The sequence below is a fragment of the Ptiloglossa arizonensis genome, chromosome 10 (genome assembly GCF_051014685.1).
Source record: "Ptiloglossa arizonensis isolate GNS036 chromosome 10, iyPtiAriz1_principal, whole genome shotgun sequence".
In the NCBI taxonomy this organism is placed as follows: Eukaryota; Metazoa; Arthropoda; class Insecta; order Hymenoptera; family Colletidae; genus Ptiloglossa; species Ptiloglossa arizonensis.
The window spans coordinates 1389356-1415814 of NC_135057.1; the positions used below are offsets into that span (position 1 = coordinate 1389356).

The following is a 26459-nucleotide window of genomic DNA, read 5'->3' on the forward strand; positions in this document are numbered from 1 at the left end:
TGCTTTTGTGTAAACCTTCGTTCTCCAAGTAATTCAATTTGTTACAAGAGAAAGTGATCACAGGTTTGATGCATTACATTAAAATCTAATAGTTTCCAGCAAGAAGACTGTGCTGCGAGCGTGCCACTACACTTTACAGCTCCAGTCATTTGCACTCATTTCGATGTTTAAGAGTATGTAAATTCGTTTTCACAAATAGCCTTCGTTTAAAGAAAAAATAAGTATCCACACTAGTAACATCATACTGAAATCGTATTAAAAACATTGCAAATATGTTGTAGCTTTTGAAAGCAACTGAAGTAAGGATATAACGAATTAATCTGTTCGTTCAGGTTGTTCGGGTCAACTTTTATTCGACTAATTTTGTCGTTATTAGTGGATATAAAAGTGATAGAATATTTTTATCCATTACTTGTTGTAGGAGTGAAATTATTTCAAACGTTAATAATAGTAGAGTACATTGTATTTTGTTTTCCGTAATACGTTATAGATTTTTATAATGTGGTGGTATCACGATATATTACGTTATATATTACACTATGAGTGTTTATTTTTTTGCAATGGTTAAAATATCAACAGAATAAATTATGCATTATATACACGGAAGAAAAATGTTGTCTTCGAATTGTTTCATTTAATACTAAATAGGAATGAAAGCATCTATGTATTATATTTATAATGTTGTCCAATAACAATTGATACATTATTACATCGTTTAAAATTCTCTCGTTAAAATCTGTTATTAAAAGTTGAAAACATTGCACTAACACAAATTTGAATAATTAAAATTTTTTGTTTTAGATAATATTATATCGAATAGAACACTTTTAACTACCACAATTGATTCAGTGGTTCTTTATCTAAATATACCTATATTAATTTTAATTTAATTCAAAAATCAAATCTATTTATTAATAACAAGACATATGTAACAACTTACCTCAAATATGGCGTAATTTATTGCACGAAGTGGTTAAATATTATATTTATTAAAAGAAGTATACAAAAAATAAATGACACTCTTGAAATAATACTTGGAAATAATATTTTGTGATTATTCATCATTTCTCATCATGTTTCCATTTCTTACATCTTATAAAAAGCGCACGTTCCGGTAGATTTTTTAATTTATAACTAATACTTTTTATTCTTATATTTTAATACGAAATAAAAGATTTCCCGCATAAAACAATAAAACACCGTATATAAATCAGTGCAACATATATAAATCATAACATCTTACGATACGTTACTCTGATCGATATTTTTGCATACATCGATTAATATTTTTCTAGGCACAAATTCGTTTTTCTCGAAAAAATAAATAATGAAAAAACCGACATTACACGGCACTGTTTATATCAACAGAAATTTAATAGTATCAAAAGTTACATAATTATAATAAATGAAACTCACTGTGAAACTGATTTTGAGTCCCAACGTCTTCTCTGTGGGTTAATGCATTTGATTAATACAAACGACACGATATTTTAATTAATGTTTTCCATGATAAAAGAACATTACAGATCAAGCTGTAAAAAAATTAATTCGAAAATATAACTTAAAAAATGACCATTGTTGTCAGGAAAGGAGTGTAACTACTAAGCACAATTAAAATAAACAGAAATTATTTCGTCTTCTTTTAAAATATTAATTACACTTTAGACTTTCAGCAAATTCAATATAAACAAGAATTATGTAAAACAAAATTCATAAAAATAATACAAATATATTCATTTTTTTACGAATGTGCAATCGAAACATAGCTTGCTTTCCTTGACAATACACTTCAGATATCAAATTCTTCAAATATTTCTTTTAAAATACTAGAAACAACAAACTATTTTATGAGGTCCATAGATGTAAGATTAAGATAATAGCAGGAACTAACCAAACTTTATTACGCATGAAAAGGATTAAATGTATTTTAAATTATATACCTGAAAGCAAACAATACAAATACCAAATATCAATACTGGTTTGAAAAGTACTATTTGAGAAACAGTAATATTTTTTATTAGAATATCGAAGTAGTTTATACACGGTTACGCTTAAAAAAATATGGCAAATAAAAACTAACACTTTTATAACAGAAATTTCTTAATAATCCTTTAATGAATACAATTGAATTACATATGTGTGTGTGTGTGTACGCGCGCGCGCGCGACCACGTGTAAATAGATCAACACAACTTGCCAATCCTGCCATTATATGTGAATAACGAAATACTTATATATTGATAGCAAGTGGTACTGAACATAAGTGTACATAAAAAAAGTAACATAATTACTATCCATACTATCAATTTGACTAGTCATTATGGACAGAGAAACTATTCATAGCAGTCAGTTAAAAGACATGAATTTTCATGAAATAACTAACTGCAATGATAATTCTCTGCTCAAATTTTCGTCACGCCTCAAACTTATCTAGATATTTAGCGGATTTTATACTCCGTTCGAAGACAAAGTCAAGCAATCCTCCAAACTAGCATCTGCAATGAAATCCGATGTAAGACCATTCCGAACGATATGTTTGATTATATTTCCATCATATAATTCTCCGCCTACAAATAACAAACGCTGCTGGTCAAGAAGATTAAATATTGCTTCCAGTGTCTTTACGAAGATCTCCATTCCACCACGAAGCCGCAATACTAAGTGAAGAGTGGATTCCTTCTGGATGTTATAATCAGAGAGAGTTCGCCCATCTTCCAATTGTTTTCCAGCAAAGATCAGGCGCTGCTGGTCTGGTGGAATTCCTTCCTTGTCTTGAATCTTGGCCTTCACGTTCTCTATTGTGTCGGAAGTCTCGACTTCCAGGGTGATGGTTTTACCCGTCAGTGTTTTAACAAAGATCTGCATTCCACCACGAAGGCGCAATACTAAGTGAAGCGTGGATTCCTTCTGAATGTTGTAATCTGAGAGTGTTCTCCCGTCTTCCAGTTGTTTTCCAGCAAATATCAAACGTTGCTGGTCTGGTGGAATCCCTTCCTTGTCTTGAATCTTGGCCTTCACGTTTTCTATTGTGTCTGCAGCGTCGACTTCCAGGGTGATGGTTTTACCCGTCAGTGTTTTTACAAAGATTTGCATTCCTCCACGAAGACGCAGTACTAAATGCAGTGTGGATTCTTTCTGGATGTTGTAATCTGAGAGTGTTCTTCCGTCTTCTAGTTGTTTACCAGCAAAAATTAAACGTTGCTGGTCTGGAGGAATTCCTTCCTTGTCTTGAATTTTAGCCTTCACGTTTTCTATTGTGTCTGAAGCTTCGACTTCCAACGTGATGGTTTTACCTGTCAGTGTTTTTACAAAGATCTGCATTCCACCACGAAGCCGCAACACTAAGTGGAGAGTGGATTCCTTTTGGATTTTATAATCGGAGAGAGTACGCCTATCTTCCAATTGCTTTCCAGCAAAAATCAATCGCTGTTGGTCTGGAGGAACCCCTTCCTTGTCTTGAATCTTGGCCTTCACGTTTTCTATTGTGTCTGAGTCTTCGACTTCAAGGGTGATTGTTTTACCCGTAAGTGTTTTTACAAAAATCTGCATCCCACCACGAAGTCGCAATACCAAATGAAGAGTGGATTCCTTCTGGATGTTGTAATCGGAGAGAGTTCTCCCGTCTTCTAGTTGTTTACCAGCGAAGATTAAGCGTTGCTGGTCTGGTGGAATCCCTTCCTTGTCTTGAATTTTGGCCTTCACGTTTTCGATTGTGTCTGAAGCTTCGACTTCCAACGTGATGGTTTTACCTGTCAGTGTTTTTACAAAGATCTGCATTCCACCACGAAGCCGCAACACTAAGTGGAGAGTGGATTCCTTTTGGATTTTGTAATCAGAGAGAGTACGCTCATCTTGCAATTGCTTTCCAGCAAAGATCAAACGCTGTTGGTCTGGAGGAATACCTTCCTTATCGTCAATCTTGGCCTTCACGCTTTCTATTGTGTCTAAATCTTCGACTTCCAGGGTGATGGTTTTATCCGCAAGTGTTTTTACAAAAATCTGCATTCCTCCACGAAGCCGCAATACCAAATGAAGAGTGGATTCCTTCTGGATGTTGTAATCGGAGAGAGTTCTCCCGTCTTCTAGTTGTTTACCAGCGAAGATTAAGCGTTGCTGGTCTGGTGGAATCCCTTCCTTGTCTTGAATTTTGGCCTTCACGTTTTCTATTGTGTCTGAAGCTTCGACTTCCAACGTGATGGTTTTACCTGTCAGTGTTTTTACAAAGATCTGCATTCCACCAAGAAGCCGCAACACTAAGTGGAGAGTGGATTCCTTTTGGATTTTGTAATCAGAGAGAGTACGCTCATCTTGCAATTGCTTTCCAGCAAAGATCAAACGCTGTTGGTCTGGAGGAATACCTTCCTTATCGTCAATCTTGGCCTTCACGCTTTCTATTGTGTCTAAATCTTCGACTTCCAGGGTGATAGTTTTACCCGCAAGTGTTTTTACAAAAATCTGCATTCCTCCACGAAGCCGCAATACCAAATGAAGAGTGGATTCCTTCTGGATGTTGTAATCGGAGAGAGTTCTCCCGTCTTCTAGTTGTTTACCAGCGAAGATTAAGCGTTGCTGGTCTGGTGGAATCCCTTCCTTGTCTTGAATTTTGGCCTTCACGTTTTCTATTGTGTCTGAAGCTTCGACTTCCAACGTGATGGTTTTACCTGTCAGTGTTTTTACAAAGATCTGCATTCCACCACGAAGCCGCAACACTAAGTGGAGAGTGGATTCCTTTTGGATTTTGTAATCAGAGAGAGTACGCTCATCTTCCAATTGCTTTCCAGCAAAGATCAAACGCTGTTGGTCTGGAGGAATACCTTCCTTATCGTCAATCTTGGCCTTCACGCTTTCTATTGTGTCTAAATCTTCGACTTCCAGGGTGATGGTTTTACCCGTAAGTGTTTTTACAAAAATCTGCATTCCTCCACGAAGCCGCAATACCAAATGAAGAGTGGATTCCTTCTGGATGTTGTAATCGGAGAGAGTTCTCCCGTCTTCCAATTGCTTTCCAGCAAAGATCAAACGCTGCTGGTCTGGTGGAATCCCTTCCTTGTCTTGTATCTTGGCCTTCACGTTTTCAATAGTGTCCGAAGCCTCGACTTCCAGGGTGATGGTTTTACCCGTCAGTGTTTTTACAAAAATCTGCATTCCACCACGAAGTCGCAATACCAAGTGAAGAGTGGATTCCTTCTGGATTTTGTAATCGGAGAGAGTACGCCCGTCTTCCAATTGCTTTCCAGCGAAGATCAAACGCTGTTGGTCAGGTGGAATCCTTTCCTTGTCTTGAATCTTGGCCTTCACATTTTCCACTGTATCTGAATCTTCGACTTCCAGGGTAATGGTTTTACCGGTAAGTGTTTTTACAAAAATCTGCATTCCTCCACGAAGTCGCAATACTAAATGAAGAGTGGATTCCTTCTGGATGTTGTAATCGGAGAGAGTTCTCCCGTCTTCTAGTTGTTTGCCAGCAAAGATCAAACGCTGCTGGTCTGGTGGAATTCCTTCCTTGTCTTGAATCTTGGCCTTCACGTTTTCTATTGTATCTGAAGCCTCGACTTCCAGGGTGATGGTTTTACCCGTAAGTGTTTTTACAAAAATCTGCATTCCACCACGAAGTCGCAATACCAAATGAAGGGTGGATTCCTTCTGTATGTTATAATCAGATAGAGTCCGCCCATCTTCCAATTGCTTTCCAGCAAAGATCAAACGCTGCTGATCTGGTGGAATCCCTTCCTTGTCTTGGATCTTGGCCTTCACGTTTTCTATAGTGTCTGAAGCCTCGACTTCCAGGGTGATGGTTTTACCCGTAAGTGTTTTCACAAAAATCTGCATTCCACCACGAAGTCGCAATACCAAATGAAGAGTGGATTCCTTCTGGATGTTATAATCAGATAGAGTCCGCCCATCTTCCAATTGCTTTCCAGCAAAGATCAATCGCTGTTGGTCTGGTGGAATCCCTTCCTTGTCTTGGATCTTGGCCTTCACGTTTTCTATTGTGTCGGAAGCCTCGACTTCCAGGGTGATGGTTTTACCTGTAAGTGTTTTTACAAAAATCTGCATTCCCCCACGAAGACGCAATACTAAGTGAAGCGTGGATTCTTTCTGGATATTGTAATCGGAGAGAGTTCTCCCGTCTTCTAGTTGTTTGCCAGCAAAGATCAAACGCTGCTGGTCTGGTGGAATTCCTTCCTTGTCTTGAATCTTGGCCTTCACGTTTTCTATTGTATCTGAAGCCTCGACTTCCAGGGTGATGGTTTTACCCGTAAGTGTTTTTACAAAAATCTGCATTCCACCACGAAGTCGCAATACCAAATGAAGGGTGGATTCCTTCTGTATGTTATAATCAGACAGAGTCCGCCCATCTTCCAATTGCTTTCCAGCAAAGATCAAACGCTGCTGGTCTGGTGGAATCCCTTCCTTGTCTTGAATCTTGGCCTTCACGTTTTCTATTGTGTCGGACGCCTCGACTTCCAAGGTAATGGTTTTACCAGTAAGTGTTTTTACAAAGATCTGCATTCCACCACGAAGACGCAATACTAAGTGAAGCGTGGATTCTTTCTGGATGTTATAATCGGAGAGAGTTCTCCCGTCTTCTAGTTGTTTGCCAGCAAAGATCAAACGCTGTTGGTCTGGTGGAATCCCTTCTTTGTCTTGAATCTTGGCCTTCACGTTTTCAATAGTGTCCGAAGCCTCGACTTCCAGGGTGATGGTTTTACCCGTCAGTGTTTTTACAAAAATCTGCATTCCACCACGAAGTCGCAATACCAAATGAAGAGTGGACTCCTTCTGGATGTTATAATCAGATAGAGTCCGCCCATCTTCCAATTGCTTTCCAGCAAAGATCAAACGCTGCTGATCTGGTGGAATCCCTTCCTTGTCTTGTATCTTGGCCTTGACGTTTTCAATAGTGTCCGAAGCCTCGACTTCCAGGGTGATGGTTTTACCCGTAAGTGTTTTTACGAAAATCTGCATTCCCCCACGAAGACGCAATACTAAGTGAAGCGTGGATTCTTTCTGGATGTTGTAATCGGAGAGAGTTCTCCCGTCTTCTAGTTGTTTGCCAGCAAAGATCAAACGCTGCTGGTCTGGTGGAATCCCTTCCTTGTCTTGTATCTTGGCCTTGACGTTTTCAATAGTGTCCGAAGCCTCGACTTCCAGGGTGATGGTTTTACCCGTAAGTGTTTTTACAAAAATCTGCATACCACCACGAAGTCGCAATACCAAATGAAGTGTGGATTCCTTCTGGATGTTGTAGTCAGAGAGAGTGCGCCCATCTTCCAATTGCTTTCCAGCAAAGATCAAACGCTGCTGATCTGGTGGAATCCCTTCCTTGTCTTGTATCTTGGCCTTCACGTTTTCAATAGTGTCCGAAGCCTCGACTTCCAGGGTGATGGTTTTACCCGTAAGTGTTTTTACGAAAATCTGCATTCCCCCACGAAGACGCAATACTAAGTGAAGCGTGGATTCTTTCTGGATGTTGTAATCGGAGAGAGTTCTCCCGTCTTCTAGTTGTTTGCCAGCAAAGATCAAACGCTGCTGGTCTGGTGGAATCCCTTCCTTGTCTTGTATCTTGGCCTTGACGTTTTCAATAGTGTCCGAAGCCTCGACTTCCAGGGTGATGGTTTTACCCGTAAGTGTTTTTACAAAAATCTGCATTCCACCACGAAGTCGCAATACTAAATGAAGAGTGGATTCTTTCTGGATATTGTAATCTGAGAGTGTCCTCCCGTCTTCCAATTGCTTTCCAGCAAAGATCAAACGCTGCTGGTCTGGTGGAATCCCTTCCTTGTCTTGTATCTTGGCCTTGACGTTTTCAATAGTGTCCGAAGCCTCGACTTCCAGGGTGATGGTTTTACCCGTAAGTGTTTTTACAAAAATCTGCATACCACCACGAAGTCGCAATACCAAATGAAGTGTGGATTCCTTCTGGATGTTGTAGTCAGAGAGAGTGCGCCCATCTTCCAATTGCTTTCCAGCAAAGATCAAACGCTGCTGATCTGGTGGAATCCCTTCCTTGTCTTGTATCTTGGCCTTCACGTTTTCAATAGTGTCCGAAGCCTCGACTTCCAGGGTGATGGTTTTACCCGTAAGTGTTTTTACGAAAATCTGCATTCCCCCACGAAGACGCAATACTAAGTGAAGCGTGGATTCTTTCTGGATGTTGTAATCGGAGAGAGTTCTCCCGTCTTCTAGTTGTTTGCCAGCAAAGATCAAACGCTGCTGATCTGGTGGAATCCCTTCCTTATCTTGAATCTTGGCCTTCACGTTTTCTATTGTGTCGGAAGCCTCGACTTCCAGGGTGATGGTTTTACCCGTAAGTGTTTTTACAAAAATCTGCATACCACCACGAAGTCGCAATACCAAATGAAGTGTTGATTCCTTCTGGATGTTGTAGTCAGAGAGAGTGCGCCCATCTTCCAATTGCTTTCCAGCAAAGATCAAACGCTGCTGATCTGGTGGAATCCCTTCCTTGTCTTGGATCTTGGCCTTCACGTTTTCAATAGTGTCGGAAGCCTCGACTTCCAGGGTGATGGTTTTACCCGTAAGTGTCTTTACAAAAATCTGCATTCCTCCACGAAGACGCAATACTAAGTGAAGTGTGGATTCTTTCTGGATGTTGTAATCTGAGAGTGTTCTCCCGTCTTCCAGTTGTTTGCCAGCAAAGATCAAACGCTGCTGGTCTGGTGGAATCCCTTCCTTGTCTTGTATCTTGGCCTTCACGTTTTCAATAGTGTCCGAAGCCTCGACTTCCAGGGTGATGGTTTTACCCGTAAGTGTTTTTACAAAAATCTGCATTCCACCACGTAGTCGCAATACCAAATGAAGAGTGGATTCCTTCTGGATGTTGTAGTCAGAGAGAGTGCGCCCATCTTCTAATTGTTTTCCAGCAAATATCAAACGCTGCTGGTCTGGTGGAATCCCTTCCTTGTCTTGGATCTTGGCCTTCACGTTTTCAATAGTGTCGGAAGCCTCGACTTCCAGGGTGATGGTTTTACCCGTAAGTGTCTTTACAAAAATCTGCATTCCTCCACGAAGACGCAATACTAAGTGAAGTGTGGATTCTTTCTGGATGTTGTAATCTGAGAGTGTTCTCCCGTCTTCCAGTTGTTTGCCAGCAAAGATCAAACGCTGCTGGTCTGGTGGAATCCCTTCCTTGTCTTGTATCTTGGCCTTCACGTTTTCAATAGTGTCCGAAGCCTCGACTTCCAGGGTGATGGTTTTACCCGTAAGTGTTTTTACAAAAATCTGCATTCCACCACGTAGTCGCAATACCAAATGAAGAGTGGATTCCTTCTGGATGTTGTAGTCAGAGAGAGTGCGTCCATCTTCTAATTGTTTTCCAGCAAATATCAAACGCTGCTGGTCTGGTGGAATCCCTTCCTTGTCTTGGATCTTGGCCTTCACATTTTCTATACTGTCTGAAGCCTCGACTTCCAGGGTGATGGTTTTACCCGTAAGTGTTTTTACGAAAATCTGCATTCCCCCACGAAGACGCAATACTAAGTGAAGCGTGGATTCTTTCTGGATGTTGTAATCGGAGAGAGTTCTCCCGTCTTCTAGTTGTTTGCCAGCAAAGATTAAACGTTGCTGATCTGGTGGAATCCCTTCCTTGTCTTGAATCTTGGCCTTCACGTTTTCTATTGTGTCGGTGTCCTCCACTTCCAGGGTGATAGTTTTTCCTGTAAGTGTTTTCACAAAAATCTGCATTCCACCACGAAGACGCAATACTAAATGGAGAGTGGATTCCTTCTGAATATTATAGTCGGAGAGAGTTCTTCCATCTTCCAGTTGTTTGCCAGCGAAGATCAAACGCTGCTGGTCTGGTGGAATCCCTTCCTTGTCTTGAATCTTAGCCTTCACGTTTTCTATTGTGTCTGAAGCCTCGACTTCCAGGGTAATGGTTTTACCCGTAAGTGTCTTTACAAAAATCTGCATTCCTCCACGAAGACGCAATACTAAGTGAAGTGTGGATTCTTTCTGGATGTTGTAATCTGAGAGTGTTCTCCCGTCTTCTAGTTGTTTGCCAGCAAAGATCAAACGCTGCTGGTCTGGTGGAATCCCTTCCTTGTCTTGTATCTTGGCCTTGACGTTTTCAATAGTGTCCGAAGCCTCGACTTCCAGGGTGATGGTTTTACCCGTAAGTGTTTTTACAAAAATCTGCATTCCACCACGAAGTCGCAATACCAAATGAAGTGTGGATTCCTTCTGGATGTTGTAGTCAGAGAGAGTGCGCCCATCTTCCAATTGCTTTCCAGCAAAGATCAAACGCTGCTGATCTGGTGGAATCCCTTCCTTGTCTTGGATCTTGGCCTTCACGTTTTCAATAGTGTCGGAAGCCTCGACTTCCAGGGTAATGGTTTTGCCCGTAAGTGTTTTTACAAAAATTTGCATTCCACCACGAAGTCGCAATACCAAATGAAGAGTGGATTCCTTCTGGATGTTGTAGTCAGAGAGAGTGCGCCCATCTTCCAATTGCTTTCCAGCAAAGATCAAACGCTGCTGATCTGGTGGAATCCCTTCCTTGTCTTGTATCTTGGCCTTGACGTTTTCAATACTGTCTGAAGCCTCGACTTCCAGGGTGATGGTTTTACCCGTAAGTGTTTTTACGAAAATCTGCATTCCCCCACGAAGACGCAATACTAAGTGAAGCGTGGATTCTTTCTGGATGTTGTAATCGGAGAGAGTTCTCCCGTCTTCTAGTTGTTTGCCAGCAAAGATCAAACGCTGCTGGTCTGGTGGAATCCCTTCCTTGTCTTGTATCTTGGCCTTCACGTTTTCAATAGTGTCGGAAGCCTCGACTTCCAGGGTGATGGTTTTACCCGTAAGTGTTTTTACAAAAATCTGCATTCCACCACGAAGTCGCAATACCAAATGAAGTGTGGATTCCTTCTGGATGTTGTAATCGGAGAGAGTTCTCCCGTCTTCTAGTTGTTTGCCAGCAAAGATCAAACGCTGCTGATCTGGTGGAATCCCTTCCTTATCTTGAATCTTGGCCTTCACGTTTTCTATTGTGTCGGAAGCCTCGACTTCCAGGGTGATTGTTTTACCCGTAAGTGTTTTTACAAAAATTTGCATTCCACCACGAAGTCGCAACACCAAATGAAGAGTGGATTCCTTCTGGATGTTGTAGTCAGAGAGAGTGCGCCCATCTTCTAATTGTTTTCCAGCAAAGATCAAACGCTGCTGGTCTGGTGGAATCCCTTCCTTGTCTTGGATCTTGGCCTTCACGTTTTCAATAGTGTCTGAAGCCTCGACTTCCAGTGTGATGGTTTTACCAGTAAGTGTTTTTACAAAAATTTGCATTCCACCACGAAGTCGCAATACTAAATGAAGTGTGGATTCTTTCTGGATATTGTAATCTGAGAGTGTTCTCCCGTCTTCCAATTGTTTTCCAGCAAATATCAAACGTTGCTGGTCTGGCGGAATCCCTTCCTTGTCTTGTATCTTGGCCTTCACGTTTTCTATGGTGTCCGAAGCCTCGACTTCCAGGGTGATGGTTTTACCCGTAAGTGTTTTTACAAAAATCTGCATTCCACCACGAAGTCGCAATACCAAATGAAGAGTGGATTCCTTCTGGATGTTATAATCAGATAGAGTCCGCCCATCTTCCAATTGCTTTCCAGCAAAGATCAAACGCTGCTGGTCTGGTGGAATCCCTTCCTTGTCTTGGATCTTGGCCTTCACGTTTTCTATAGTGTCTGAAGCCTCGACTTCCAGGGTGATGGTTTTACCCGTAAGAGTTTTTACAAAGATCTGCATTCCACCACGAAGTCGCAATACTAAGTGAAGAGTGGATTCCTTCTGGATGTTGTAATCGGAGAGAGTTCTCCCGTCTTCTAGTTGTTTGCCTGCAAAGATCAATCGCTGCTGGTCTGGTGGAATCCCCTCCTTGTCTTGAATCTTGGCCTTCACGTTTTCTATAGTGTCCGAAGCCTCGACTTCCAGGGTGATGGTTTTTCCCGTAAGTGTTTTTACAAAAATCTGCATTCCCCCACGAAGTCGCAATACTAAGTGAAGAGTGGATTCCTTCTGGATATTGTAGTCAGAGAGAGTCCGCCCATCTTCCAATTGTTTCCCAGCAAATATCAAACGTTGCTGGTCTGGTGGAATCCCTTCTTTGTCTTGAATCTTGGCCTTCACATTTTCTATTGTGTCTGAAGCTTCGACTTCCAAGGTGATGGTTTTACCTGTCAATGTTTTTACAAAGATTTGCATTCCCCCACGAAGCCGCAATACTAAATGAAGAGTGGATTCCTTCTGGATGCTGTAATCGGAGAGAGTTCTCCCGTCTTCTAGTTGTTTACCAGCAAAGATTAAACGTTGCTGATCTGGTGGAATCCCTTCCTTGTCTTGAATCTTGGCCTTCACGTTTTCTATTGTGTCGGTGTCCTCCACTTCCAGGGTGATAGTTTTTCCTGTAAGTGTTTTCACAAAAATCTGCATTCCACCACGAAGACGCAATACTAAATGAAGAGTGGATTCCTTCTGAATGTTGTAGTCGGAGAGAGTTCTTCCATCTTCCAGTTGTTTGCCAGCGAAGATCAAACGCTGCTGGTCTGGTGGAATCCCTTCCTTGTCTTGAATCTTAGCCTTCACGTTTTCTATTGTGTCTGAAGCCTCGACTTCCAGGGTAATGGTTTTACCCGTAAGTGTCTTTACAAAAATCTGCATTCCTCCCCGAAGACGCAATACTAAGTGAAGTGTGGATTCTTTCTGGATGTTGTAATCTGAGAGTGTTCTCCCGTCTTCCAGTTGTTTGCCAGCAAAGATCAAACGCTGCTGGTCTGGTGGAATCCCTTCCTTGTCTTGAATCTTGGCCTTCACGTTTTCTATTGTGTCTGAAGCCTCGACTTCCAGGGTGATGGTTTTACCCGTCAGTGTTTTTACAAAGATCTGCATAGTTTGCGATCTGATACACTACAAAAAGAAATAAAATGCAACATTAGTGAACTTTATTATTCATAGAAGTAATTGTACATGTAATACTCTTAATATCCAATGTTTTTTAAAAAGAAATTTTTGTAATACAATATGTATAGACATTGTTATTGGTGAACATTTTTTTGCAGGGTTGCAACAGTATTTTTGGAAATGTGTAAGGTGTAAAATTTCGTAAGTACAATGGAATACCTTTTATGTACAGTGTTGAACCTACTATTTATGTAAATTCAAGTAGTAGATAAATTAACAAATCTAAATATGTTTTACACAAATTAATTGGCAACGTAAGTTTTGATTTATTTGTCACTATTGCATAACAGTTTTAGTCGTAAGTTCAAATGAATGTATGTTGTTGTACATGTTATGAAATAACGTTTATTATACAATATATATATAGTGTAAAAGGTTGTAATATTTTTAGCATGTTTATGCGAGGTATATTACATGTTCATGTTTTTATGATCATTATCATTTACAATAATTGCATTATTATGTTACATGCCATAGCATTCAACGAATGATATATTGAACCGACGAGTCAAATAAATCGAAATTTTGTTTTTCTTATTTTATTAAAGTTTGAAATGTGTAGAATGTTATGTCAAAAAGATATGTCGTAATTCAAACATTTAGCGAAATTGCAGCGATAAATAATTGGACGTGTTGTATCATGCGAAAAGCTGTCGTGGACCGTGAGCCACGTATCACTGATCGGTTTAATCGGAAACATCGTTTCAAAGCAATTCTTTATTACTCATAGGAAGAGTTCTATTGAATGTAATTCAAGTTTCTGATATCGTATGTAAAGTATAATCAACTCTGAACGTGATCGAAAATTGTGGCCGGGTGAGTAATCTGCGAATGGGGTGGGAATGTCCATCTGGAAGAGATTGAAATCTTGACTAATAAGTCAAAAAATGAATTAACAATATACTAGATGGTTCAATAAGTCTTGTCGTTCGATAAAACGTGGTCTTGCTATTCGACGAAATGTCCATTGTGGTGGCAATTAAGAAAATAATATGGAGTACGTTTTTCACAAAATTTCGTCAGATAAAAGTCCTCTTGGTAGGTAACAAAAGCAACAAATGGTTCGGGAAATTATGTATACAAAAATTCTTTGCCACAAATTGTTCAGGACACTATTCGTCCAATTTATAAAGATCTCAGCATGGATGACTTATTACAATGATATGAAGGTGATTTTATACACAACAACAGTTTGAGCTCAATCATTTGGACAATAGCTCCTAAAACAATGTTTAATAGGAGAAATACAGTTGACATTGCAGCATTTACAGCTGCTAATAACATTTTTAACGACGGCTACGACAATATCTTGCTAATGGTGCAATTAATGAGTTTAACAATAGGTTTTATCAGTTATGATTACTGTCAAACGGACGAGACACAACTAAGTAAAGTTGCAACAAAGATTGAAGAAAATAGTAACAGGGCTCAACAATTCCTTAGAAAAATCCAAAAAGAGAAAACTGACATTTTTTGTAAGGCAGAAGGAACCTTGTGTGGACCTGGAATAGCTGACTGAAAGTAAAATTTTTAAAAATTCTTCTGTATTCGAGAAAAAAGACTTGTTTTACGTTTTTCTCAAAACTACATTTTTCAACCTGGTCGACACGAAATCTTAGAAACTACACATCCGATTTACTTCAAATTTTATAGAGATATTCTGCATAGAGTATTCTACAATGTAACATACAACTTTTTAAATATGTTGATTATTTAATTTTTTATAAACGTTTAAATTTTTTTTTGATAAAAATGATTGTTTTTTCTTCAAACTTTGACTATTTCTACAATTATTAATGTTTTTGAAAAATCATACGCTACATTTTAAATAATAGTCTTTAGTTTATGAATCAATAACATTTTTTTATTCCAAACCTCCCAGTTCTTATCAACTGTGGTGGCCAACAAACAATGTTTTACCAAAAAAGGTTCTGGGAGTAGCAAATAACCGCCATTTTGTACGATTTTTACTTTCACAAAATTGTAAAATATAGCTGAAAGTTATATTAATATTCTCTGAAGAAAACTACAATTTTCATTTAGTAACTACTTAGAAAAAAAATTTGCAAACATTACCCATTTTTTTGACGTCTCAGAGTGTTGTCCTCCTTTCAAACACTTACCAGAAAAAAGCCTTAGTACTTACAAATTTTTACCAATATTATTATTAAGAATAATGTAAAGTAATAATTGCAACATTAAACTATTGAATGTTTCTATCTTTTTCATAATAATTTGAACAAATGAAAATGATGAAAAACTGTAGATTACAGATGTATTATAAATTGAAAAATGGAACATTTTTCATTAAATTGCAATGCTTTGAAAAACGGTAGTAAAAAAGGAATAGCTAATGTTTATATAATTTTCAAAAATAAAATGTTACAATTTCCGTATACTATATTTTCTTTAATATTTACAGGAAAAAATAGAAGAATTTTTCAAAAATCGTAAAAAATGAATGTTTCTAAAACTGATTTACTTTTGTTTAAAATATTTTTTGAGGAATATGATAAATAATTTGAGATAAAGTTACAGAAATATTGTATCGATTAACAAACTTTGAAATGGTATTTCATCTACTTGAACTGTCTATTAGCAGCTATAAAAAAATGTGTCTAATACCTTATAACATTCTATTGTCAATTTTATCACATTATATTATAGATCACTTAATTTTATATGGTATGTTGTAGAATTATATATTAATTTTAGAGCAAGAATATACCTTTTAGATAAAAATATGTAGTGACAAGTACGCAATGTAAAAGCATACTAAAATGGCGTCTTATTGAAACTTTCAAAAAATGCAAACGTTATCAAATGTAGTGAACGCAAAATTTTATATGCATTAAATAGAAATAAGAGTATACATATATACGTGTACATGAAATATCTATTAATTAAATTTTTCTATGAATATCATAGATATTAATCATTTGTATTAGAATCAGTATTAAACGTATCACTTCATTCCTCAAAATGGAGGCTGAATGATGAATCAGCAATATGCATTTATTATAGTATTTATTCAAGGAAAAGATTTTGTTACATTATTATAGAATAATTAATAAAGAGATACTTACACGCGCTGAAATAATTTACAAGAATATATTTTCAACGCAAGTCAAACCAAATAGTAGACAAAAATAATCACACAGAAGCGTATTAAAAAATGGACAGTGAACCACACGAAGTGACGTAGAATGACGTAAAGACCTGCTTATATAGTCGTGTAACACGACTGCCAATTACTTAACTTTAAATTTCCTTCCCCGGAAAATTATAGGGAATATTCATTATAATTCTAGACACAATAAGTATCTATTTATTTAACATAATAAAAAAAAGTGTATACTTTTAAAGTTGTAACAAAGTATAAAATATATTATGCATAAATTTAGTCTTAAAATCTAAATGTCTCTGGTGTGTAGAAATTTGAACAAATTTTGTATTGAAATACCTTGAATCCTTAAATTACTAGTACAAATGGTTTCCAAGAACTTTTTAACTTTTAAATGTTGAGAGTAAATTTGATTTATAATTCGAAAATTTGCAATTCGATTGTACTTTTCTAAAGAACATAAAATAATTAACAACAGTAAAATTTTCTGTTAAACAATGGATACTTGTATAATTGCATATGACAAGAAAGAATGGACAACCATATATGCTTCTTTTCCACAAGTAAATGAATTATGCTGTGTGATTTGCAAAACTGATTTTATTGAAATACATGAATCTTCGTTAAAATCAAATTTTTACTGGCAAACATTGAAATGTCGGTAAGTATTATTATATTATATTCCATGTTTTATGCATATTTTATTTTATATTTCTAATTGTAAGATTGATTTGACCGTCACAATAATAATACGATTTCAGATTACTTATTCATTTAGTTTCTGATGTAATTGCATCGCCGATATCGGGTACAGAGAATTTTATATTTGTTATTATGCACAAACTATTTTTTCAAAGTGGAAAGTTACAAACAATTTTAACATACTTAAAACTAGTGGTTTGTTAAAATCATAAATCATTATTTATTTAAATAGTTTTTAGATATTAAAACTATAATGTTCCTTTTAAACGATCGTTTGTTCTTTTTGTTAGTATCAAGGAGTACGACCAATTACCATTGAACTCTATAAAAATTGTCTTTTATATACAATACAAGCTAAAATAGCACCCTTGTGGAATAAAGTTGGTCAATACTATCTTCAGGGGAAAGAGTTTTATAATTCTATAGATACAATTAGAGCATTAAAATTGGATATTCTTATAGAGGGTATTAAAAGTTCTAATTAATATAAATGGAAACAAATATAATTTGTATTATATAGTAAAACAAATTTCAGAGAAGAAAATGTGTTTACTACTTCAAGCAGAAAAAGTTAAAATTCCACATATAAAGCTTGAAGATTATATTCCATCAACTGTTATATCTCAATTTTTAGCAGATCCTAAGGGATATATTGATTTATCTCATTATAAGTTACCGTTTGTATATGTCTTACCAAGGTAATGAAAATTTGCTTAATTTACTATATGTATTTACTAATTTTCAAAAAGTAGGGTGGTTTTTAAATTTTTTTTTAGCACAAAAAAAGGTAAATTATTATCTGTATCTAAAGAAATTCCAACACGATGCCTTTTTAAAGATTATGACCAGTTACGCAGACATTGGAAAAATATGGTATATATGACTACATTAAATATATACTTCACACTTTAAATTGTTTCTAATTTAATTTCTACAGAAATATATTTTCAGTATGGCTACTCTTTACCCAAAAATAAAGATGGAATTCAATATTATGAAATTAAATTTCTATTACGAAGATCAGATATTTTCACTTATCCTAATTTATGTGTTGCAATTGGTTCATTGGATATTATGCCAAATAGGGAGAAAGAATTTACAATCACATGCTTCTTATCTGACATGCTTGCAAAATTGCCTAAAATTTGTGGCGATCAATTACACATATCTAAAGTATGTCACATAATATTTATTATACCACACTGTTTATATAATATACTAAAAATTGTAAATACTTACCACCCATTTTATACAGAACCCTTTAAGTGCAAATTTACCATCCAATGGATCATTAGGAGGAAAAGAATTAGATACACATTTTCAAAAAACAAGCAGTCCAAACTCAAATCTACAATTAGAGTTTTCTGCTAAACATATAGATGAATTGAAAAGACATACAAATAATACTTCCACTCCATTAAAAACACGATTAGCTAGGATTCATCAAATTCATAATACATCTTTTTATGAAAGTATGAATACAAATTTAAATAATACAAATATCAAAGGAAATCAAAATGGTAATAAAATAATTACATGAACATACATATAATTTTTAAATTTAAATTGTTTTGATGATAATGAAACTTATATAGGTATTCAGTATCTAAGTGGTACACAAATTTCTGCAATGCAAACTACAATGGGAAATTATTTTGAAGCTAGCACATCGGAAAATTTAGATGTTAATTATATTATATCCCAGGAAGAAGAAACTTCTAAATATTTTAGAATTCAAAAATCACATTCTGTTATTAATAAAAAAGAGGTAACTTTTCTTTTTTGTTCTTACACATCTTTTACCAGTAGTTTTCTTTGTTTTGTGCATTATTTATTTTTCTATCAGCTGACACAAGAAGGAAAACAAAAACATTTCATATTCAATGAAAAATTATTGAAAACAAAATCCGACGAAAATAATAACGTGCCTTTACAAAAAATGGTGAGCAGTGACAATATTGAATTTTGTATCTTGTGACTGAAAATAATACTTTAATTTGTTCTATAGGGACAAAATATTGACATAGAAGCAATGGCAAAAAATAATAAATTATATGAGGTGAAAAATAACATTTTAAGTAATTGGTTAAAAGAACATTCTATTCCACATAACTCTAAAACAACAAAAACAGAACTTATTAAGAAAGTTAGATATCATATAAGAAATATGCAAGTATTAAAATAATTTCGTTTATAGATATAAAAATATAATACGTATATATATTTTGTCCAAGGTATACTTTATTTTGTATATGTATGTCATAAAAGATAATACTTATAATACTATATAAAATTAAGAATATTTTAAATATTAAAAATAGTATATCATTATTTTATTCATTTACTTCTAACAATACTATGTGCAAATAAATTAAAATGCATAATAAATAAAACAATATCATATAAATAAAACAATAACATATAAATAATAACACTAGATACATTTCTATAGTATTGAGTATTTATAGTCCATTACAACATCTAATATAGCTTTTCTGTCTGATTCATCTTCTATACCAATCTCAATTAAGTCTTTATCAGTGAGAGTCATAAAGAGATCAATGTCTACCTAAAGTAAGTTATATAATTATTAAAATATTATTAATTTTACTTATCACTAAATTATTCCATATTATGATGTTTATAATTTAAAATAAAAGATCCATGTACTTACTTCTTGTTTAAGAAATATAGGAATATGTTGACTTAATCCATAACGTTTTAGCAAAACATACATTTTTACTTCTTTCGAATTCAAAATCATTCCTCTTGGTGGTGTTTTATAACGTGGTGGAGTCGGTGTATTTTCTCCAAATGCATTTTCATCATTTATATCTGCAGGTACTAATGGTGAGCAAATTGGACTAAATTCAGGAATACAACCAAGAGTGGTATCAAGATCCTCTTGATAATTTTGGATCTTTAAATCTGGAGGACGATTAGTCTGTAATCTTTACAAAAGCAATAACTGAATTAAAATAAAATAAATCAGTTGGTCAGTAATTATATTCTGTGCAAAATGTGCATTAATAATAATATACCTCTGTAAAACTAGTTCAGTTGAACAATTAATCTTTGAATATTGTCTAACTATTTTAGTTTTATCTTGATTTAACCATTTCTTTTCCACATTGTCAGTTGCTTTGATATTAATTGTATCTTTATAATTATTTTGTTCAAAATATATGTTTGGAGATGCAGGTAACATTTCATTATGTGCACAAGTAAAAGTTGGTGAAATTAAACTATTTTGTGTATGATCTAAGTGCTTTATTATTTCATTTAAAGATTTTGAACATTCTTTTGAGTAGCTTATTGTATTGTCGTTAGAACTGTCACTCTTTCGTTCTGGAGAGTGAAATATAAAAACTGGTTTTACAGGAAGATTTAAATATGACAGTTTATTGTTATTTTCATTTTCATTACTATATTTATTTTTAGTATTATGCATCATTTGCACAACACACTTCTTTTCACTTCTATTTATTAATTTTAAAGAATGCCATTTCTCGGTTTGGTCGGAATCACTTTCTATAGGAATATTGTCAATGGTATCATTCCAGTAATCCTCTATATCAAGATGCTTTTTAGCTAAATTTGCTATTTCAGGTACTGTTGATTGTTTCATCATAATTTGTGTATATTCGTCTATAAAAAAGAATAAAATAAAAATTCAAAAGGAATTATAATATATAAAATATATTATATAGGAACTTTAAAGAATATGCATTATCTTACTGCTTTCAGAAGTTTCAAAACCCAATTCTAATAATGTAAAAAACAAATTTTTATCATTTTTCATAGCAGCGATACAAAGTGGTGTAATATCATCATGTGCAGAATTTAATAATACAGATGGACATATTTTATACACAGTTTTAAACATATCTATATTTATTGCAGCTGATAATCCAAGAACAGACATACCTATATATTAATGAACAGAAATAGAAATAGAAAGTTTTTTTTATAAACTTAATTCATATATAAAAAAAATGGATATGCTTACCAAGGTAAGTTAATTCATTTACACTAGCCTTTTTTTCTAATAGAAACTTCACAGTTTCAATGTCTTTATTACGAATTGCTAACATTAATGGTGTCCATCCAAATTTATTCTTTCTATCTATAATATGATAGGAATCTTGTTTTTGTAAAATTTCTTTTGTAATGTTAAGACAACCATTTGCTGCACTGATGTGCAATAAATTCTCTCCATTGCTATTTACTGTATTTAAAGTATATTCTGATAATAAAAAATTTGTTGTTAATTCTTAATGTTAAATTTACTTTTAATTAATTAAAATAAAAAAGATAAGTTTATGTTTTTACATATTAATATGTGGAATAAATTAGATATGTATGATATAATCAATATCACAATAGTTTTTAATTACTATAAAACATTTTAAGATTTTTCATATTTTTTAAATCATTATGATCACAGTTCTTGTACTGCAATGAAAGTATTGTACACTCTATGGAGAATTAACAATGACTAAGAATCTGATTACTTTCTTAAACTTTTTATGAATTATATTTTTCAATTATATCATATATCTTTCAAAAAGAGATTGTTAATATACTTTTCATGATTTTAATACGAATATAAATATTATATATGCAATTACTACTATTGTGTATTACAGAACATATTCTGTATATTTAAAAATAAATACCTAATAATTAATACCTTTTTTTTGTAAAGCTTTTATGACTTCTTCTTCCACAATTTTCTTTTTATTATAATTTGTCTGTAGTTTAACATTATCTTCACGAAACATTATTAATATTATAATACGACTTTTTTCCAATTAAATTAAACCGACAATATTCAAACGATATTTAATGTTTTCCAATTACTGAAGCGCGATACTTTTAAATATTACACATCAGTTTTCTAAATTAAATACTGAAAGTGACCTACAAATATCATTTTCAGTTTTCTCCTATTGTTTGTAAACTTCTACAATTGAATTAATTTTTTATAGCGACTTGCAGAAGTTAAGTACGTAATGTAGGAAAAGTTTCAAGTGAGCAATATAAACGGAGACATTTAAAAAGTTTATAGATATACGAGGTACAATATTTGAATGTATTCATTTTTACATAATTTCCGCCAAAACTCTACTCAACTTTATCCAGCTTCACCAGTTTTTCTTGCTGGTAATATGATGGCAGCACAATCTCGTAAAATGTGACGTGCATGATAATTTCTGACAGTATTTGAATTTCATTTTTCGAACCGTGTGTTTATTTGGCCCAAAAAATTAGTTTCTTTGTAAAATTTTGACAGTACGGCCACCACTTCTGTTCCTACAACGTGAGAACAACGAATTGAACGTGATTGCTGTAACTCGACATATAATTTACAGCGATAAATTTTAACTCAATGTGAGTTATTTTCTATTCAAAATACTTTCCTAGGTTCTTTTAATTTAATTTTGCTTCTCATTAGTATTTAAACAGTTTGATTCATCATTGCATTATACTTCTGTATTGTCTATATTTTTTTCATAGAAGAAGCCCTTGCTAGGTTAACTTTCAGACGACGCCGAGATCATATTTTTCGGGGTGGGGGCACTAATTAAGAGAATGTGGATGGGGATACGAGTACGTATCGTTACCGTTAGTGGTCAATTTTCTTGAAACTTTATTAATTTCGTTTATACACGCTGTCTTGTAAATTATATTTGTGTATGTTAGATTCTTCTTAATTTTTGTATGAAACATTATGGGTTGCTCAATTCTGTTATAACAATATGGAGACATTGATCTGCTATTAATATATTTTAGAAATTTTTTACAATATATAGAAGCTTTATTTAATCCATATATAATTTATTGTTTAGAATGGGAAGTAGCGGCCAACTGTATAGTCTCTCTTGGGGCGAATTTAGTTCGTCATTGGCTTCTGCGGTGCAGCTATTAAGAGGTCATGGCGATCTAGTTGATGTTACTTTAGCTGCTGGAGGACGCAGTTTTCCTGCACATAAGATAGTTCTTTGTGCAGCTAGTCCCTTTTTATTGGATTTATTAAAGGTTGTAGCATTAATTCTTTTTATACATTTCATAATATATTTAATGTAATATCTTTGAATGTGCTATATATTCAAAACTTTTAGTTCGACATACGTTTTATTATTGTAATTCATTCTACATAAACAGAGCACACCATGTCAACATCCAGTGGTCATGTTAGCTGGTATAGGTGCTGATGATTTGGAATCATTATTGGAGTTTGTGTACCGTGGTGAAGTGAGTGTAGAACCATCTCAGTTGCCTTCTCTGCTTCAAGCTGCTCATTGCCTTTGTATTCATGGATTAACACCACCTACTATATTAACCGAAGTATGTCTTACAAAAATGATTTTCATATATTTTTGAAACATTGAGTATACTATGATTAGATATTACATTTATATATTTTATATTGGTATCTTTCTTTTTACTTAATTTTATATATTCTTGAAATTTATATCTTAATAATTTTTAAATTATTTTGTACAATAATTTTCATGTATCTTATCGAAAGGAAATATTACTTTGTATATTTGTTTAGAACGGAGAAGAGGTACCTGCTTCAGCAATACCAACAGCGAACGAAACTTTATCAAAGGAAACAATCAGTCCATATTTTCCATTAAAACGACGAAAGAAAAGAAGAAAATCCTCTTCATCTTCTGGAAAATGGCCACGTACTGGTAATAGTGCGGATAATGAAAATAGACCTGTAGATGGAAGCGATAATCGATCAGCTAGTTACGATCATAAAGATGAAGAAAATACAGAACACGGTAACGATACAGGTAAGAAGCATTCAAATTTATACATAATGGCACATTTTATAATCATTACACTTATTAAAACATTTACAAGTTTAAGGATACATTCGAATTGTAATCTGATAGTAAAATATTTACTTAAGGTAACGACAAATAAATGTCATTTTATAATTGCTTATTTTTAATTATGTTCTTACTTTTATTTATTTATTGAACTAATTTGATCACTTTTGTTATTATGTATATTCAATAATTAGTTCAGTAAAATAATTTAAAAAAAAATGAAAATATGATATTACTTGTGTTTTGTGTCCGATATATTATTTTGATGACTTATTTCGTAAAGTTAATATTCTTGGACCATAATCCATAATCTTTCAATTTTTCCAAGCTTTTTGCTTATATTAGAACGGACACAAGCACAACCATCAATTGGGTTGAACTGCATCTAATTGATTATACCATATGTTATAACTAAAAAATTTCAGATTCAAAAATCAGTTCAGCCCTGCATGGTAATATTGTGTTTGTGTCTGTTAGCAGCGAACGATCGATTGGAATATTCAAATCATCGGGGTTGTCATTCGCCACGTGCACAAGAAGCGCAGCCAGTGTCGACAGAAAATTCTCAAGCAGGACCGCATCAGGATCAAATATCGGACAATGAATCGCATCTTCATACTTTAATGCCAATGCAGCCATATTCTCCACTGCACATACCGCAATTTCCTGGTCCTCTCAGTATGGGTTTTCCTCCTGGTATACCGCTTCCATTAGTCACCCAAGGTTCAACTGCTGGAACAGCGTCTTGTGGACTTACTGGGAATATGAATTTGTCTAAAATACGTGGTGCATCAGATTGTCCAGGTGTTTGCCCGCTTTGTGGTGCTACGTTACGACAAGCAAGAAATTTACGTAGACATCTCTTATCATCTTGCAAATATAGGTTTAGTAGTAATTCGGTTCAGAGTTCTCCGGCTGATGCGATGATGATAGAAATAAAACCTGAAGTTGAGTTGCCTGGTTACAATGAGCAGTCTATAACGTATGGGACTGATAGTGGAAGTAGTACCTGTGAGCAAATAATTTGTAAGCCCAGTCCACTTCCTTCGCCGACGTCGCACGGTCCGAATGTTGTCTCACCTCAAAGCAACATTCCGTCTCCAACTATTGCCAGATGAATGTACAGAAAGGAATTAAAGGCAAAGATTTACACCAACAGAATTATTATTCTGTGAATTATTCGATTCTGTTATTGTGATTCAGGATCTACCTTGTTTGTTCAATGATTTATTCCACCCCAATATGTTAAAAACTTAAATTAAGAAAGCGCAATTTTTTTTACCTATCGTTTTAATGTACTTATATACATTTATGTTTAAACTATTAATTGTTTGCGTTGTTTATGAAATATAGAAGAAATGGACTGACGTTATTTTGAACAGTTTGTCATGAATTGATTGTTATATTACTTGTATAGTTTATTTTATATTTCTACCTTACTATACTTTTCACATACTTTTTTTTACCGATGTGGATGGAATTAGTTCAAAATGATCTGGAACATGTAAAATGAAGTTCATATACGAAAATCTTCCACACTAGTAAGTAAGAGCAGTATCTTAGGGTTAATGGAAATAGCAGTTGGTGAAAAATTAGGCATAGTAAAAGTGGTGGTATAAGTATTTTGCGAAATACTTCTTCTGAATTTTCTATATATTTCAGATATTCACTTACACAATAACTGTGTACGATCGGTTTCATAGAAACTTATGGAATTACAAATTTAGCTTTGTAGCTTGTATTTCATTTCTTCTGCAAACAAAATACTAAATTAATATTTTCACATTCTACACGTCTAGGTAGAGTTCGAATTTTTGTTAATAACACACTTCCTAGAAAAGCGACGTTAATGACACAAAGTTTAAGGAAAGAAAAAGTGTCTTCATTTTCTTCGAAAATTATTTCTCGTTTCATAAAAAAATGCGTACATATTGCCATTACTATCACAAAGGGTTTGGTAAATTTTTCACTGGTGGAAATTCAAGTTCCTACGCATGTAATTTATTCATTTTTATGGCTACCGTTATAACTATTAGCATGCATTTCGTTTTGAATATCGTAGTAGATTCGAGTTTCGTTATCGTGCGTTCACTAAAAATGATTTTCATTGCATCGACGGCACACCTAATCGACATTAGGGGAGAAGATTGATCAAGAGAGAAGCAAATAGTTTTTCGTACTATTCGATACTTTTTTTGAGTTAATTTTGCCAATATTTTTTACAGAATATAGCCTTTTGTACTTTGGTATGCAATTGTTTCTTTCACTTTTAATACATTTTTACACAATTGCAATAAAATTTCCGTAGTGATACGAAAACGATACCGATGTACATATAATATTGGTTATGGAAGCATTTGGTTACAATCAATGTTAATTGTCTTTAGACTTTGTGGAATTAATTCTAGGAGATGGATTGTCCAAAGCACGAAGCATGTCCGATCAGCCAGCATCTTGTCCACTGTGCGGGGCAATTTTGCGCCAATCACGAAATTTAAGGAGACACTTAGAGCTCCTACACTTTGGACTCGGTAGCAATAATAAATCCGGTGTACATATGAGGCACCGAAGGACTGATAGAAGTAATGATCTCGTTCGATCTACGTTAGCGTCTATTTGTTCGCCGCACATGACGAGGACGGATTATTCAAGACCTGAGAATTCAGATTTTTCGACATCCCTTTCCATTGCTTCGACAGTCAGTTCCAGCGCATCAAGTATCAGTCTTGCAGGTGAATGATTAACAACTTGAAATAGAGAAGAGGATGATTGATACAATTGTTTTCGAAAATGTACATATATCTATTAAAGTTTATC

The 26459-nt window shown here is 34.6% G+C and overlaps 4 protein-coding genes across 8 annotated transcripts; 2 read left to right on the forward strand and 2 right to left on the reverse strand.

The window, feature by feature from the left end:
* Positions 1-1993: 1993 nt before the first annotated feature.
* Positions 1994-16169, reverse strand: LOC143152331 (uncharacterized). Its single transcript, XM_076322324.1, has 2 exons — positions 16055-16169; positions 1994-12914 (listed from the first exon to the last, which is right to left on the reverse strand). Exon 2 carries the CDS (start codon positions 12894-12896, stop codon positions 2448-2450), a length of 10449 nt encoding a protein of 3482 aa, XP_076178439.1. The 5' UTR covers positions 12897-12914; positions 16055-16169; the 3' UTR covers positions 1994-2447.
* A 1664-nt stretch (positions 16170-17833) lies between these two features.
* On the forward strand, positions 17834-18979 carry LOC143152328 (uncharacterized). Its single transcript, XM_076322321.1, has 5 exons — positions 17834-17967; positions 18050-18314; positions 18390-18562; positions 18641-18736; positions 18803-18979. The coding sequence occupies exons 1-5, from the start codon at positions 17869-17871 to the stop codon at positions 18977-18979; spliced, it is 810 nt and encodes a 269-aa protein (XP_076178436.1). The 5' UTR covers positions 17834-17868.
* Positions 18980-19240: 261 nt separating this feature from the next.
* LOC143152224 (uncharacterized) lies at positions 19241-21578 on the reverse strand. Its single transcript, XM_076322100.1, has 6 exons — positions 21488-21578; positions 20804-21040; positions 20533-20721; positions 19836-20442; positions 19469-19745; positions 19241-19363 (listed from the first exon to the last, which is right to left on the reverse strand). The coding sequence occupies exons 1-6, from the start codon at positions 21576-21578 to the stop codon at positions 19241-19243; spliced, it is 1524 nt and encodes a 507-aa protein (XP_076178215.1).
* Positions 19353-25014, forward strand: LOC143152223 (uncharacterized). 5 transcript variants are annotated; one of them, XM_076322095.1, is made up of 6 exons: positions 20750-20807; positions 21786-22188; positions 22647-22836; positions 22963-23145; positions 23357-23603; positions 24120-25014. In XM_076322095.1, the coding sequence occupies exons 3-6, from the start codon at positions 22648-22650 to the stop codon at positions 24758-24760; spliced, it is 1260 nt and encodes a 419-aa protein (XP_076178210.1). In that variant the 5' UTR covers positions 20750-20807; positions 21786-22188; position 22647; the 3' UTR covers positions 24761-25014. The 5 variants fall into 5 exon arrangements, with proteins under 5 accessions (XP_076178213.1, XP_076178210.1, XP_076178214.1 ...); XM_076322099.1 differs by having other exon boundaries at positions 20757-20807; positions 24123-25014; XM_076322096.1 differs by lacking the exon at positions 20750-20807 and adding an exon at positions 22315-22407.
* The last annotated feature ends 1445 nt before the right edge of the window (positions 25015-26459 follow it).